The sequence below is a fragment of the Melanerpes formicivorus genome, unplaced genomic scaffold (genome assembly GCF_026170545.1).
Source record: "Melanerpes formicivorus ecotype bairdi unplaced genomic scaffold, bMelFor1.0.p_v2 SCAF_33, whole genome shotgun sequence".
In the NCBI taxonomy this organism is placed as follows: domain Eukaryota; kingdom Metazoa; phylum Chordata; class Aves; order Piciformes; family Picidae; genus Melanerpes; species Melanerpes formicivorus.
This window is the reverse complement of record NW_027142385.1, coordinates 9,244,905-9,260,481: the sequence shown is the minus strand read 5'-3', so window position 1 is coordinate 9,260,481 and position 15,577 is coordinate 9,244,905. Positions and strand designations below refer to the sequence as shown.

Sequence of the window (15,577 nt, the reverse complement as noted above, 5' to 3'; positions counted from 1 at the left end):
AAACAGCGTTGGCTGTGGCACTGCTGCTGGTGCGGATCTGCTCCAGCTTCCCTGTCAGTGCTAGCATCTGCTTGCACGGAGAGCTTCAAGCTCTAAGGGATGAGAAAATCAGGGTTTAATTAAACACAGTTTGAAAATCACCCGGAGGAGGAGCAAGAGAGATGGTTTTATTCTAGTCACAGAGACCTTCCTTGTACAGAAATGAGAGTTTATTTCATCCAATAAACAAGAGTGACAGGTAGATCACAAACTGCATCACAGCTACTACCAGCACTGACACAGTTCACCCACGAGTCGGGGGCAGTACAATAATAACCCAACTGCACACAGCAGAGAATTTAACAATCAGCTCAAAAATGCAACACCAGGATTTGGTTACCTTCTGGAGGCGGGGATGTGTAAGTCTATAGATATTCTTCCCCTACTTATTTCCTAAGATCCACATGGAAGCACAAGTGGCTTTAAACACCTGGACATATATAGATTTTTCATCTTATATATATATATTTATAGATATTTATAACAGTACAGATATGTGTCTCATCACTACAATATATTTGCTTAACTCCTTTAAGCAGCTGGGAGAAAAAAAAAAAAGAAAACCAAACCCAGTTTCACTACAATCACAGCTGATATGTGTGTGTCACAAGATACAGACAGAAAAGCCATGTGTGAGGTTCGCATCAGACCATTCCAGGACAGAACAGCTAAGAGGCAGGCAAAGAGTCTCAGAGGGAGCAGGCCTACAGGTCAAATGGTGGCTTGGGGCTCTCCGGGCGGGAGGGACTGGCCTTACCCGGCCGGCTGGAGTTTAGAGACAAGAAAAACAAAGAGGAAAAGGGAAAGGGGGAGAAGTGGTAAAACAGTAGTTAAAATACAGAAAGGAACTGGCATCAGAACAACAGAAGATCCACAACAGAAATCAAGAACAGCACTTAAGAAAGGGATCTTTGATGTGAATTAGGCTGGGCTGAAAGCCTGTGACGGGGTGGCTCATTCAGCTCCGGCAGAGACAGAACACCTGAGATGTGCAGGGGTGAGAGAGTTTTAATTCTCAAGTTGTTTGGTTCTTTTTTAACACACATAGCATGAAAAGCAAAACCCAAACCTTAAGAAGATGAGTTGCAGTCAACAACAGTTACAAGTTTCCCCAACAGGTACCATCCACATGCAAGAAAAAAAGGCTTAGGGTAGCAGTCACCACAGCACTCAGGAACACTGAGGGACGTGCTTGGAGCAGAAATATTTCCACCAAAACCTGCACAGCAAACTCTCTGAAAATGTTTGGCTGGCTGGCCGCAAGGGGGGAGCAGTGCACCTGTTCCCCTCTCTCTGCTGGCTGGCTGCAAGGAGGGAGCAGTGTACCTATTCCCCTCTCCCTGCTGGGTTCAGGAAAATCAGCCAAAAATGATGATGTAAGACAACTGCTGGCAGGAACCAGCACCTCACATGTGGGACCTCTGGTACAGGCACTCAGCCTTCGTTCTAGCAGGACTAAACTCCCCCTGCTCCATCTCCCTGCCCAACTTTGATAGAAGGTTGTTTGCACTGTTCCCAGTGTGAATTTTTGCACCTCAGAAGTCAAACTAACACAGATAACATCGAACCTGTTTCTAACGATGTCACATTATGGCGTGGGTTTTTTTTGTCTAAGTCACACCTTTGTCTTAACTATGAGAAAAGAAAATAGCTACAGCTCAGTCCCAGGTGCTACAGCTAACTGGTGCAGGCAGGACACTTATCTAGGCTAGACCAGGCAGATGAAGTTACTGGACGGACAGCCACTACTTGCACTTAAGATGCCCCTGCGGCTGCTGTCTCCAAGGAGCCTGTGCACTGCAGGGATCCATGCCACAGAATGAGGCTACTCTAGGCTCACAAAGCAATACAGGACGCACGAGTGGAGACGAAGAGCTCGATCGCTAGGCTGGGGCTGTACAACACACCAGGAAGGGGTGGCAGGAGGCAGAGGTGTGGGATGGATGAGAGGAGTGACTGTGGCTGTGGCAGGGAGGGTGGAATGGGGAAGCTGCCAGCACAGCATTCGGCGCCAGCTGTCTACAGCCTCGAGTTATAAATCTAAGAGGGACGGTTCAGTCGGTCGGATTATGGTGGGTCGTGTAGGTGAGGCAGGGCCCCTTCTGCTGTGAAAAAGCAGAAAACAAAACAAGAGAACACACACTGTGGTTAGCACAGCAAACACAGTCACAATCACTCATGCTTCTCCACCTCGCCTGAGCCATCAGGAGAATAAACCTGGAGGCACAAACCACCAGCGTGGCGCTGCTACAGGGACCCTGGCTTCACAGCAGCCTTGTGCTGGCCCTCCTGCACTGCATGGATGGCCAAGGAAAGCAATCTGCAGCCAGCTTTGCTTTGCCCCTGGAATTTGGAAGTGCAGAGATTTACTGCCAGTGAGCGTACTGGCTCTGGAATGAGAGTTGAGAAGCATGGACAACAGTGAGCTCCTGTATCAAGCACACAACACTCACACAGAATGGATGGGGCCCTCTGAGCTGTGCTGCTGCCAGAGGCTTTGCGCTGCTCTGGAGGAGCATCTTCTTCCCCTGCCCTCGAGGCTACGGCAAGCCTGAGGCTCCTGGTTCCAACACTGTGAAGTGATACTGTGATACATCACACTGATCTTTGATGCTAGGGACAAGCTTGATCCTTTCAGCTCTCCAGCTCTGGTGCTCAGCAAATGCAGCTCCTACTGGCTTTAACAAAAGGAACTTTGGGCATCGCTACCCCTTTCCATTTCAGCTCTTTTGCTGGTACTTTAGGGAGGTAAGAGGGCAGCAACGTGTTTGCCCTCCGCATGCATTAAGTGTTCTAGAACCACCTTCCTGTGAGGAACTGCTGCCTCTCTCAGCTCTTTACTTGAATGACCACTTCAGGCTCTGACTACAACCTTCAAGAAGTCTACAAATAAGAAGTGTTCTGTTAGTCAGTGAGTCCAATTTACATTTTTCCTTCAAAGCATGCTCCCTGCAGTGTCTGCAACCTCAACTAATGATACACTGAGGAGCTTTCTTTCGATCAGAGACCCAGCTGACTGCTGGAAACACAGGGGGCTGAGGGAGGGAGGAGAGGCAGAGGAGGGTGTCTGCACCAGCGCAGTCTGCTCAGGTAGAGAAGTGTTGCTTGCACTGACTGCAAGTCTGTAACCATGCTGGTAGCAGAGGAAAAGAATCTTCTAAACTGGGGCAGGCTCCCTCACCCTAGCAAAGGAACCAGAGCAGCTCCACAGTCCTGTTTATTAGATCTCAGCAGAATTTATTGTTCCCTGTCTCTTAAGCCCCAGATCGGAAAACAATTACAAGCACTTGTTTCTTGCCTTGGAAAGTCACACAGGAAAAATCTTCAGACCTCAAAACATCTCCAAATGTTATCTCCTAGAGAGAAAAGGTCAATGGGGACTGCAAGACCTCAACGCCAACATGCCAGTCAAGTTCTTGCTCCTGTACAACAGACTATGGGATTAAGCTAAACATGGAAATTACAAGCTCCTGGGAAGGATGCTGAAATCACACCACCTCCCAGAAGCAAAAACCTGCATTGAGACATTACAGCTGGAGGACCTGAGCCTCATGAGGTGGGATCTGAGCCTTGTCCCTGAAGGGTGCTCATGGTACGAGTGCAGCCATATCAACCACCTAATGGCTCCTACTCTCATTGTGCACTTCAGTTAAAGCCTTACAGAACTTCAGCTCAGCCTTCAGGGAGATGCTGTTGCAGTCACAGGTGTTAGAAGATGTTTTTGGAGAAGCATAAAAGACTTCTTTGCATTTCAGGAGTTCGGACAGGTTGTGCTAACAGCCTCCCTGGACTTACATGAAGAGGACTCCTGGAGCTGCTGGCCTACGTAATGTGCTGGCAAGGGAGACCACCTGACCCTACCAGAACAAACTGGGCTGAAAGGAGCACAAATAATTTGCAGGTAGACAGGCTGCTGCTTTTTTGTAATGCACTAGGGTTGATTTTTGCAGATATTCACCTCTCTAAGCACTCAGAGCATTCTAGGGGGAAGTGCTGTCACAGTTTCACATTAGAGGTTGTCTCTCCGTTCTGGTCTTCTGGAGACTTGCAGAAACTGCTTAGGGAAGGCTGAAAACTGTTTCCCAGCATAAAATGAGACAGAGAAGTCTCTCAAGCAACATCTCCCCTGAAATGCTGCTTCAGTCTGTCTCACTACCTTGCCAGCCAAGCCCTTTTACATGTCTGTAAAGTCACTTTCCTTTGTTGTGTCAAGAAGGATCAAAGCTTGCTCACAGGGACAGCCTCTGTGAGACCCAAGGAGCTCAGTTACAGTCACTGCTACTTTGAGGCAGCCTCTGGTGCCAAACCCAGACTAGAACACTGAGCTCTAGCAGCCAGCGGGGTAACAGGGAGCTCAGCCGATACAGCTCCTAAGAGACAGTGGCACATTACATTTATTCCCTAGGCTGCAAAAGGGGTTCTGGTGGGAATTTTTTGTGTGGTTTGGGGGGTTTGCTGTTGGTTTTGTCTCTAATTTTTATTCCCTTGGTGCTCTTTATGCCAGATTAAGAACTGAATGCCCGACAGCAGTGAGTCCCAGAATGAGGTACAGACACCAGGCAAGCCTTTCCCAAGGCTATTCACCAAAATACATCTTTCTAGGGCTGTCAGGGATGTCTGCAGCACGCAGGGCATGGAGAAAACTCTGCTTGCTCTAAGGCCTCTGCACATGTCATCAGTGAGGAGGGTTGATAGATGACATTCTTAAAGATGATCACTAAACAATCATTGCATTTGATGTGGTGTGGCATCTCTCAGCTCTAGCTGCAGTTACATGCAGCAGTAACAAACATCAGCTGCTGCGAGATGGGAGCTAGATCTGAACCCTGCTGCCCAGGAATGAGGGCTTGAACTTCTGCTCTTCCTGTTCAGGATTTCAGTGCACACTCCCCACCCCCAGTTCTGTCTGCCACAATCAGCAGCAAGGGAATCTACAGGCGCTGCTATGCTGCACTTCTCCCCGTCAGACCTTTCACTTCAAAAAACAACATCCACAGGCAAAGGGAGAAAGGGCTCCAAACCCCCACACCTGCCCTGTTCTGTTCTCTCTATCTCTTTGTCAACAAGGGCTGGAGGTTCCCAGGAAAGAGACTCCAAAGTTGCTTGAACTCCTGCACACTCCTGCTCTCAGCATTTACAGGGCAAGGAAGGGTGGTTAAGAATTGTTGGGCCAGCACAGTACACAGGGGTCTGCCCCAGTGCCCTGCTACATCACTGAACAAAATGCAGGGAGAGGTAGGAAAGGGAAACAGGCAGGAACTCAGGGCAGAGTGTTTGGGGAATATGGATCACCAAACCCTTCCTGTCATGGGCGTAGGAGGTAGAGGAGAGTTTGAATGGAAGCAGAAGAGTAACCTAGAAAGCAAAGGGTCAAGTGGAGAACAAGCAAAGGGAGATTCCTTTTGTGATGATGGGACACAAGGGTAACAGGGAACATTCCATGCCAGAGTTACCCTGTATTCAGATACAGAAGCCCTAATACGAATGATCCAAACTCCTCCTGCCTTCCATGAGCACTAGGGACACAATGAGGATGGAAGCACTTCTTCAGCGAGACATCAGGATATAAGAAGAGGAGTCTGAACTAACAGCTCCCCAAGTCTCTATCTTGATCGTAACAGAGCTTGACATATCAAATCAAAACAGAGTTCATTGAGCTGATCTCCCAAGTCAGTATGGACAAGCCAAATGAAAGACACACAGAGTTTAGACCTTGTTGCCACAGCTCCTTCCCCCATCCCACCTCCTCTGTCTGGAAGCAGAGAAAGGGTCCTCTAGTGACCTTAAAGCAGGTACTGAGGCTTTCCCCATTTGGCAGCTCAAGCAGCTGCTCTCTCTCTGATGAGCCAGTTTTCCTGTTCAAGACTCCTCCCTTGATGAGATCCTGGCAGAGGTGGTTCACTGGACAAGGGACTCTGTTGCTAATACAAGAAGTAGGCAGCAGAGGTGAGCTGCAGAGGGAAGGAATGGAGGATGGTGACACAGTGACTCATGCATTGCAGGGAGAGTGCAAACGTACCGTGGCTGCCAGTCCTCAGGGGTCACTGATAGTGATTCTGAAAGACAACATGAAATCAACATGGCAGTTCAGACAGTTCAAGGCAGAAGCCACGCAGACTGTCAGGAAGGTGGAACACAGACACATGCACATCTGCCCCCCCAGAACACAGCACCAGCGTGCAGTGCTGGGCAGGGCTGCACTCTGCCATGCATGACTTCACACACGTGGCCACAGCCTCACCTCTGCACACATCCAGAACCCTGCTGCGCACAGGGGGTGCTGAAAGACATCTCTCTGTTCACACACCTACCAGCCCACTGCTCACTCACTCACCAAGTCCCCTCACACATCCAGGCTGGTGCTCATACCTGCTGGTCAGTGACAGACCTAAGTATCAGCACCCACCAGCTGGGCTATGTCAGCTTGGCTCCCACCGAAGATTCCTGCCTCTGACCACACTGAATGCTAGAGTTGAAACAAACAGCTTAGGAAATTGGGAGATAACATATGCAGTCCTGAGCACCCAAAAAGGGAAGAAGCAGGTGAAGGCTTATATTTTGAAGGCCGCAATCATGAGATCAGCTACTCTGACCTCCTGAAGAATTCAAGCCATGAAGCTCTGTGAAGAGAAACCATTAATGCCTTCGATAGCTTTTTCCAATGGCTAAGTTATTTTCACACTTAAACCTTCCTATTTCTCCTCCCAGCTCAGCTAAGCTCTTTCACCTACAGTTTCTACAAAACAATTTTAAACTGAAGAGCCTAAACACCTGGAGGAGTCTCTTCATCATTTTCTTTCCCAGAGGAAATCCTCCTGCACAGCTCCAATAGATACCTAGTCCAAATGCAGTCCTTCCCTGCACACAGATAGACCCTTACACTGTTTCTAACTTCCAGCTCCCAAAGGTGTGTATTTGGCAGTATGGACTTCCACAGCAGACTGAATAAATTACACAGGCAGGATGGAAAGTCCTGTTTTGAGTGTCCCTAATTACACACAGGAAAACCTTCCTGTGCCAGGACATGGGTCCTGTGGTGTTTGTACATGAAAGCGTCTACAGAACTGTGCTTGTGAGCAAAGTAGAGGGATATTGATTCTTAAAATCATCCAGCCACCACCATGCACTTCCAGGTCACGACACGACACCAGCTCCCACGGCAAAGCCCACTCACAGCTTACACAAGAGCTCTGCTCCTCACACACAAGAGAGTGTAGCCCCTTAGCAAGGGAAAAGATGGGTGTTAACAAAGCAGCGATGGAGATGGCATCCGTTCACCCATGGCAGAAGGACTTGAGTCCAAGTGCTAGCAGGGAACATTCTTATTCTATATACAGGAGAGGAAGGGAAAGAGTCCCTTGTCATTGGAAATTCTCCAGTCATCAGTGAATTCAAATGACAAGCTGGTGCCAGGATCCGGAGGAGTCTATGAACTGGAAGAATCAGAGAGGGGGATCAGAGAATGAGCATCATTTCACAGCTTCTGGAATTACTCTCAACTCCAGATCAGGGCAGTCAGCAGCATGCAATCCAACCTACCACCTCTCCTTCTAAAGCAAGGGATGGCTCAGTTAAGTATGAATCCATTTCTTCCTCTGCTCCCATACTGCTCCCTACCTTCCCCTAAACCCTTCCACCTCATGCTCAGGGCAGAAAACCTGTTCAGAGAGGCTGTGACATATTTCTTCAAAAAAGGCCAATTCATTCCAGACCACTGGGGCAATCCTACCATGATGATTTGGTATATAGAATATCTTTCATGAGTGAAGAAATGAAACTGAGTGGAAGAAGATGGAGACAGAAGGAAGCATAACTACACTAAAACGAAAACCACAAAGCAACAGTAGATGGAAGAGCAGGGTCACAAGAAGCAAGAGCCAAATTACATAGCAGAAGCACACTGACATCCACAGGTGCCACCAGCAGGACTGCAGCTCCTGGGGCCACGCTGAGGCATGTGCAGACAGGTCACTGTGGGAGCTGCACCAAGATGCATGTGAGGACCGGGGCAAGGGCACCCAGAAAGTAAAACCATTGGTCTATAACCTCTTTGGACTCATCCACCTCGAGGCTGTATACAGCCTGGCAGAGAACACTTTCCCTCCAGTCTGGCAGCACCAGGTATGAGTGAGAGCACAGGGAGACCAAATTCCCATCACAGAAGCATTCCTGGCCGTAGGCTGCTGCCTAAGTCCTGCTCAGCTGCACACGGGAAAATCCCTCCTCGCCATACTGAAGTGTGTCTGAAGTGACTGAATAGGAAAGAAACTAAGTTTCCTAATGGAAAGCAAAGCCACGTGACTTGAACCCACTAGGCCTGAAAATGTTCAGGTTGATTACAGAAGCAACAAAACTGCCTAAAACACCCCCACTGCCCTGCCAGTGACGCTGCAATATTCTCCTAGTCAAAAAACATCTGAACAGTTTTGATGGTCTCTCCAAATCACCTTGTACTTCTCTGAGCCAGGAGCAAAGGGGCAATTTCAGACTTTGGGGAGCCCTGGGCAGAGGGGAACTCCCTGGAAAGGTGCATTGCCACTCCAGTCCTGTGACTGTTCTGGTGACCACCTTCTCCCTTGTGAGCAGAGGCATCAGCAGATTGCTTTAACAAAGCCCTCAGGCATGCAGCCCTCTTTCCTCAAGCTCTGCGCAGAGCAGAGGTGCCATTCTGCTCCCAAGAGCTGCCTTGGCATCACCACATCTGTACAATAAAATCTCAGTGGATGAAAATACTCCTGCCTGTGAGCCCAAGAGCGTACCCACACCATGCACTCCATTCTCCTGTGGCCTAGCCAGGCGGAGCGCTGCCCAGGCTGCTGGCCACAGCCCACGTGCGGCGCAGTGTTCAGGACTTACCTGGGAACGCCAGGAGGAGCACGATTAGGCCGAGAAGGAACCTGAGGTGGGGGCCCAAAGGGATCAGGAGAGGCACCTGGCCTGGAGGGTACAGGGGGGGCACCACCCAGGGTGGACCCACCAGCAGGAGGTGGTCCAGGAGCTGGGCCTCGAGACCCAGGTCTGGCAGGGGGAACCGCGGGAGCCCTCCTCTGTGGCGTGGGGCTGGAGGTAGGAGACCTGGCAAAGAAATGGAGAAATTCAACTGCAGCAACAGCCCTGGGATCCCTCTGTGGCACCATCAGGTCCCCACATGCTGTCTTTGTGTTCCTTCTTTCAGTTTCACGTTGCTTTACGCATCATCCTTTAGCTTTCAAAGCTAAAGTTGCCTTCAAAGCTATTTCAGGTCCCACTTAACCCAAAGGCATAGAAGTCTCCACCTCCTCTGTAAAGGTGCAGCAGCCCTACACAGCTTTCAAGGCCCAGAAGCCTCCCAAACAATCTCAGAACTCTTCACCCATAGGGAGAAGAGGGCAAGAGGAGGACTCCCTGTCTCAGTAGGAGGCCCCAGCTAGCCACCAAAGAGGCGTCAGGCAGGTCTGTGGGGCTCTCCCCCTGAGCCTCTGGTACCTGCGTCCGGACGGTACGCTCTGCACCTGCAGCCAGGAGTCGTCCACCGGTGGGGGCATGGGGGTGCTGATGGTGCTGGTGTTGATGTCCCCGATGATGTTGAGAGCTTCTTTCAGGGCATGGTACATGCGCAGCATCTCGTCACGCCGCTGGGCCTGCTCTGCAGACTCCTCCATCAGCGTGTTCTGGTCACCACAGGAGTACAGGTTGGCCAGCAGCTCTGAGTGAATAAAGTCCTTGGTCTGCAAACAAGTGCAAAGAGGGAATCAGTTTCTGTCTTCCCCGAACATTCCACTCTATCCACACCTCTTCTTCCTTCTGAGCTGCCTTCCATTTCCTTCCTTCCTTCTTTCCCTCTCCTTTTTCCCCACTTCCCTGCCTCCCCACCTCCCTCAGCCATGGTAAGTACATTGTTTATCATGAGGTGCATGATTGTCTTCGGCATGAGGTCTCTGATGGTTTTGTTGACAATTGCCATGTAGGAATCCACCAGGTTGCGGATCGTTTCCACCTGTCTCTCCAGCTGAGGGTCCATGGAGTGCATGAAACTGTCTGATCCATTCTCCTCTGCTTCACTGGCCTGCAGAGAACAGCAGAAACAGATCGGCTCTTCAGTGTAACACAAAATCAGCTTTTGGTGAGAGGGCTAAGAGAAGAAGGGAACAAGCAAGAAGCACATGCAATAAAACTTCTTAAAACTTTCACTTTGAGCTGTGACAATGCACAGCTCAGCCTGTACAGACTTCTCCAGGACAGAGCTGAGAAGCTGTAACAATAAAGCTGCTCTCTTAGCAGAAAGCTATTACACAAAGGTGAAAGGCAAGAGGGGCTTTTGAACAACATCCACAGGTTATGGCTTCAGTGAATACTCAAAGCTTTATTTTTACTTTTAATGTGTACAGCTTCCTGAAAGATTCTTTATCTGAGCTGGGTTTGCCCAGATTCAGTTTAGACCTGGGAATCATTCACCATAAACGAAGCCTTGGAGGCTCTGACACACTGCATCTTTATCCTCACTATACAAATGAGGGAACTGATAGAGAAAAAGTAACTCTGCTCACCTCAGTCAGACTGCTAACAGAGGGAGTAAATTAGAAAACCTTCCTGACCACTTCAACTGCAAATCCTGCATCATAAGTCATAATTCTTTCAAGCCATGCAGAACAATTTCTTCCTGTCTGCCTGAAATGCACTGTTTAGCTTTCTGTGAGATAAAACCTGGACTGTGCTGTTTGACAAGAAGCAGTCACCAAGGCTCATCCATTCGGGATCAGTTTCAAAGCAGTAAAGCACCAAAGACTGCTGTCTTCCTCAATGCTTATTTAAAACCAAAACAACCCCCAAAGCAACCCAAAAGACAAACCCCCTTAATTTTACAAAGAAAAAGTCTTTCTTTTAAACTGTCCCAGTCTGAAGGATTTGCAGCAGTGTAGGCAACTGCTTAGCTTTTGTTTTGGGGAGAAAAACATATGAGGAAGGGCAAGTTCTGTTGTTCATTTGAGCTATTCCTGGGAAGATCTTACACAATGAAAGAAGAAATATAAAGTCTCAGTGAGAGATGAAGGAAGCGGATGTCTAACAGGACAACTTAAAAAAATGAGGGTCAACCCCCCCAGAAAGTAAGTTTGCAACAAGATTCAGTCATACAAAAAGGCAGAAATTAAAAAAAGCAAAAAAAAAAAAGGAAAATTGAAGACAAGAACAGAAATGAACAGCAGTGACCAACAGAAAGTACAAAGGAGGAGACAAGAAAATGCCTCTCAGGAAACTGTGACAAAAGGTAAAAACAAGAGCGAACTATTTGGTGAGAGCCCCAGGGGGCAACACAGGCAGATAGGGTCAGACTTACTTTGTCCTTGTCCTGGCAGGCCAGTTTGAGCATATGTGGAAAAAATTAAAACAAAAAGGGACAAAAAAATAGAAGATGACTTAGTTGGTCTCAGAACATGGAGAAGATGCCATAACCGCACCAAACAAGTAAACTACTAAAACCACATCAACAGATTGTCCTGGAAAAGAAACAAGTGAACTGCTCAGCTGAACTGAAAATCCAGATGGGATGCTCTTCAAAGGGATCTGTAGTGTTGGCAAAGGGCAATTTACTTACCTGCAAGGGCTGCTTCTTATTCGTTATCTAGGGTTTGAGGCACTCAGCCTGGCAGTGCTCCCATCTGCACACCAAGGTGGCACATGGCCTTTACCAGCATACATTTAAGAGGCCCTGACTGGTCCAAAGTCATGTCACTGGTAAGCTCCAGTCCCTAATGCTCTTTTTTTAACATCACCTCAGTTTGTCAGGAGAAAAAGACATACCCCACAATCTTCAAGTTTAACAGGAAAGATGAATGCAAGAAGTCTATTAGAAAGAGCAAATAGATTCCAATTACCACTCTTCTAATGAGAGCTGTTTGCAGCAGCTTCCTCTCACAGAGGAAGAGGAAGGGTTTGAACAGGCACCTGCACCACCCTTCTCTAGAGCAGGCTTTTAAAGGAGAGCATAACACAGACAGCAAGGGTGGTGGGACAAGGCTGAGGGAAGAGGTAAGAGGTCTTGTTACAAGTAGGACATTAAGATATCTGCCAAGCAGAAGAAAATTTCAAAGGACATCTCTTTGCAATTGCATGTGGAAAGGGAGTGGGCACAGACCACTCAGTTAAACGTCCTTCTTATATTGGGAACTTAATGCCCACAAAACAAGAGAGCTAGAAGGGTTTACCAAGGCAACCTCTTGCTACTTTATCTCCCATCTGAAGCAGGCAGTTGCTTTATCCCAAGTTTCCTTAAAGGAAACACCAGAACATACCAAAAGTTTAAATTCTGGTTCCTCACCTCAGGAATAAGGAATAAACCTTCACATGGCCTTATTTTTAACACAAGAGGATACAGCTACCCTTCTCAAGACACATGCTGTGCCCACTCTCATCCTGCTGCCCTGCTGTAACTTACCCCAACACGCTCTGGGTAGACTCCTGCACGAAGGAAGGAAGCCTTCCAGCTATCCACCTCCTCCTGGGTCTCACAGGCCAGCTCCAGCTGCCGGTAGTCCTTGTAAACATTCCTGAAAGGTAAACCATTTATTCTCCTCTACTGCAAAACAGAGATTTGCCCATATCTGGCAAATAAGTCAATGACCAGGGAACCTTCCTATTATTTTAAGGTAGATACACTTAGCCTCTTGCTAGCATCCTCATGACATTTTTATTTTTCATGAGCAACATTGCCCCAGATCAGTTGTGTGTGTCCCTACCCTTAGCCTCTAGTCCTGCCCTTAAAAGCCCCAGCTTCAGCCTGGCCTGGAAGAGATTCCCTTTTCAACTCTGCTCACAGGGTACCCAGGCTGGCAGGTCCAGCAGTCTCCTACAGCTTTCCCTGTACACTCACCAAGAATAATGGTTATAAATACATACTCCAGTCACAGCGAGACCCAGGAAACCACAGCAAATAGCTGGAGAATAAGGTCATGCTGTAGACCATGCATGAAGAATGAAAGTGGTGCACATCTGGAAGACCAGAAGAAATGAAGCCATATTTCCTTCTCTGAAGGTCTTCATCTCCTCGGAAATGCACACCTCTCCTGGACAGCTGTTCCTCAATACTTGTCTTTGCTCTCTCTGATCCAATATTACATAAAGTCTGTCCTTCAACAGCCAACTTTTAATAAAGCCTCACCAGCTTGGCATGTTGAGATGTGAGCATACCTCTGTTCAGTGTTGAAGAGAGCAAAGATGTGCTTGCTGGACATGAAGCCCTTCTCAACATCTCGCAGTTTCAGGTTATCCACTGGTAACATATACTTCTTCTCCTTCTCCTGGAAAAGGGATTACAAACCAGTCAGTCATTCACTGCTCCAGCCCAGCCTCTACCCTGCCAGCACAGGAGTCAATTAGTACTACCAGAGAGACATTCTCAACCTGGTCCTCTGACCCCTTAAGTGTGTGAGAAAAGGGAACCTCTAGAAAGACGGTCTGTACTTCCTGACTGCTTTTGTGACATGGCTGAACAAGCCTGCCCCATTCACTCCTTCAGGAGCAGTCACCAGCATGGCGTTGTCCCAGCTTCCCAGGATGTGGTCAGCATTGAGGTATTCACTCTTGCCAGCAAGGGGTCAGTCAACACCAAGACCCTCACCTTGACACAGAGCAAGTGTGCCTGGGGAAGGTTTCTGATCCCTGTTCTCAGGACAGCGTTAATGGGGAGCAGCACTGCTGCTGGTCAGAGAAGGCGCAAGCAGCAAGCAGCCCTCACAGCCCCACTGTGGCCACCTCGGTGTCTTACTTGGAGCACTACAACTCTATAGCCAGGGTCAGGGCACAGGATGAAGCAGCTAAGCTGCTGGTTTGACACACAAGCTCTGGGTCAGCTGAAGATCACCTCCACTGAAGGTGACTTTTTTGCTTCATCTTGTTGCTGTCCTACAATCTTGTTGGTTACCGTGAACCCTTTAAAAGTATTAGTTAAGCAGCAGAAGACCAAACACCAGGTCTGACTACAATATACAGGTTACTGTAGGGTTACCTGAAGACTTTCTGTGTTGAAAAAAATCAGCTCTGCTGATTAATGAAAATCTCATAGTATCATGCTCTGAATGATCAGAAAGGGAAGTGACAGGAACAGGTCACTGCTTGGTCAGTGTCTGAAATTTCACTGACCAGCCTATGACAGCTTGAAGGGACCTGTTTTTCAAAGCAACTGCATCCACAACCCCCCTATCTGCTTCTTACAAGACATCTCCAGCTGAACACAGAACAAGGCATACAGAAACCCAACCTCAACGTTTTTGATGTTAGACATCACCCTTTAACAAACTTTCTCTTAATTGCTCTATGTGCAGTCAGGACCAAAGTCAGAAATCGTTCTCCTTGCTTGGTGTCAGGCCTGGGTCCACAGCAAATCACCAGGAGTGAGCTTGGTTCAAGGCCCCATTCGGAATGAGCTGCTCCAGCTGGGTACCATTCCGCAGCACAGCAAGAGAGGGAGCCAGCACACCGGCTCCCGCCGGCAGCATGCAGCCGTCCAGGACCGAGCGGGAAACAGCACACTCCTGTATGCAAGCATGCGTGGGACTGTCCTCTTGTGAGCATCGTCTGTGTTTATAGACTTTCCTTGGATGGAAACTACAAAACGTGACAGCTCTCAGGGGAAACAGGAATGGAAAAGAGTCAGTGAGCAGGGATCCTGAGGAGCAGATCAGGATCACAAAGCTGCTGAGCTCAAACACTCAGAGTGTGGCAAGCCCAGCCTAACATCCTCTTCAGCTGCAGTTAAATCAGCTTGAGTTGGCTAAAGATACAGAGACTACACAGCTCAGACATGCCCCAAAGATCAAACTGCACCAGCCCATTACAAAATTTATGCAACAGGAATGTCCCTGAAGCCAGCATCTGGAAAATAGAAGAGATCATTTGGGTAGCTGCCCAACTCTCCATTCTCTCTGAAAGATGCCAGGCTACATAAGCAGGGGAGATCTTCCAGGCAAATTTCCCTGGATATTTCAATGTTGTTGATCAGTCCAGGTGGGAGGTGGGTGAGCATTTGTGTGACTGGACTTCTGTCAGCCAGGTCCTGCTGTCAGAGTCACACAGACCACTTCAGGCTCCATAAGCCATGAACAGCTTCCACTACTACCTTGGGTTATTGTTACACTGGTTTAGTTGTTCTTCAGGGGAAAAAGTCAAGAAGGTAAGGGAATCCCCTGTCCCTTGCCAAGCTTTTGACTTTCACCTCTTCCAAGCTCTTGTATCAACACTGCTGCACGATCAAGATCTCTCCATACACCAGCGGCAAGAAGCCTGCATCTGCTTTACAGCAGACCATCAGTGCTAGGACTCTGAGGAAGGAAGATAAAACACTGGTGCAGGGCAAGGAACTCCCATCCCACGCCTGCTGCAGGGCAATGCACACCATGACTGGCGCAGGCTGCTCTCCATTTCCACTCACCTCTCCCCCTCCTAGTCCCCCACCACTTCAGGCCTTCCAGCTTCTCAGATTTCAACCCAGCCTGTTTTATATCAACACTCTGACTTCATTTCCTGAGCGTAGAGACAGGAAAGTGTGGAATGAGCTGCCAAGGGC

General features: G+C 48.5%; 1 protein-coding gene across 18 annotated transcripts in view; it reads right to left on the bottom strand.

Annotated features, from left to right (window-relative positions):
* Window positions 1-147: 147 nt before the first annotated feature.
* The window catches only part of DNM1 (dynamin 1), a 59,410-nt gene continuing 43,980 nt past the window's right edge, over window positions 148-15,577 (bottom strand). For 4 of the 18 annotated variants that reach the window (XM_068156100.1, XM_068156104.1, XM_068156101.1 and 1 more), the window contains 7 exons: window positions 13,204-13,313; window positions 12,452-12,563; window positions 11,354-11,365; window positions 9,914-10,084; window positions 9,505-9,746; window positions 8,896-9,114; window positions 148-2,144 (listed from right to left, as the gene is read on the bottom strand). In XM_068156100.1, coding sequence (XP_068012201.1) covers window positions 2,072-2,144; window positions 8,896-9,114; window positions 9,505-9,746; window positions 9,914-10,084; window positions 11,354-11,365; window positions 12,452-12,563; window positions 13,204-13,313 — 939 coding nt within the window. In that variant the 3' untranslated portion in view covers window positions 148-2,071. Of the gene's footprint in view, window positions 2,145-6,058; window positions 6,096-8,895; window positions 9,115-9,504; window positions 9,747-9,913; window positions 10,085-11,353; window positions 11,366-12,451; window positions 12,564-13,203; window positions 13,314-15,577 lie in introns of those variants that run through there. The other 14 variants (XM_068156111.1, XM_068156113.1, XM_068156102.1 and 11 more) reach the window with 10 other exon arrangements.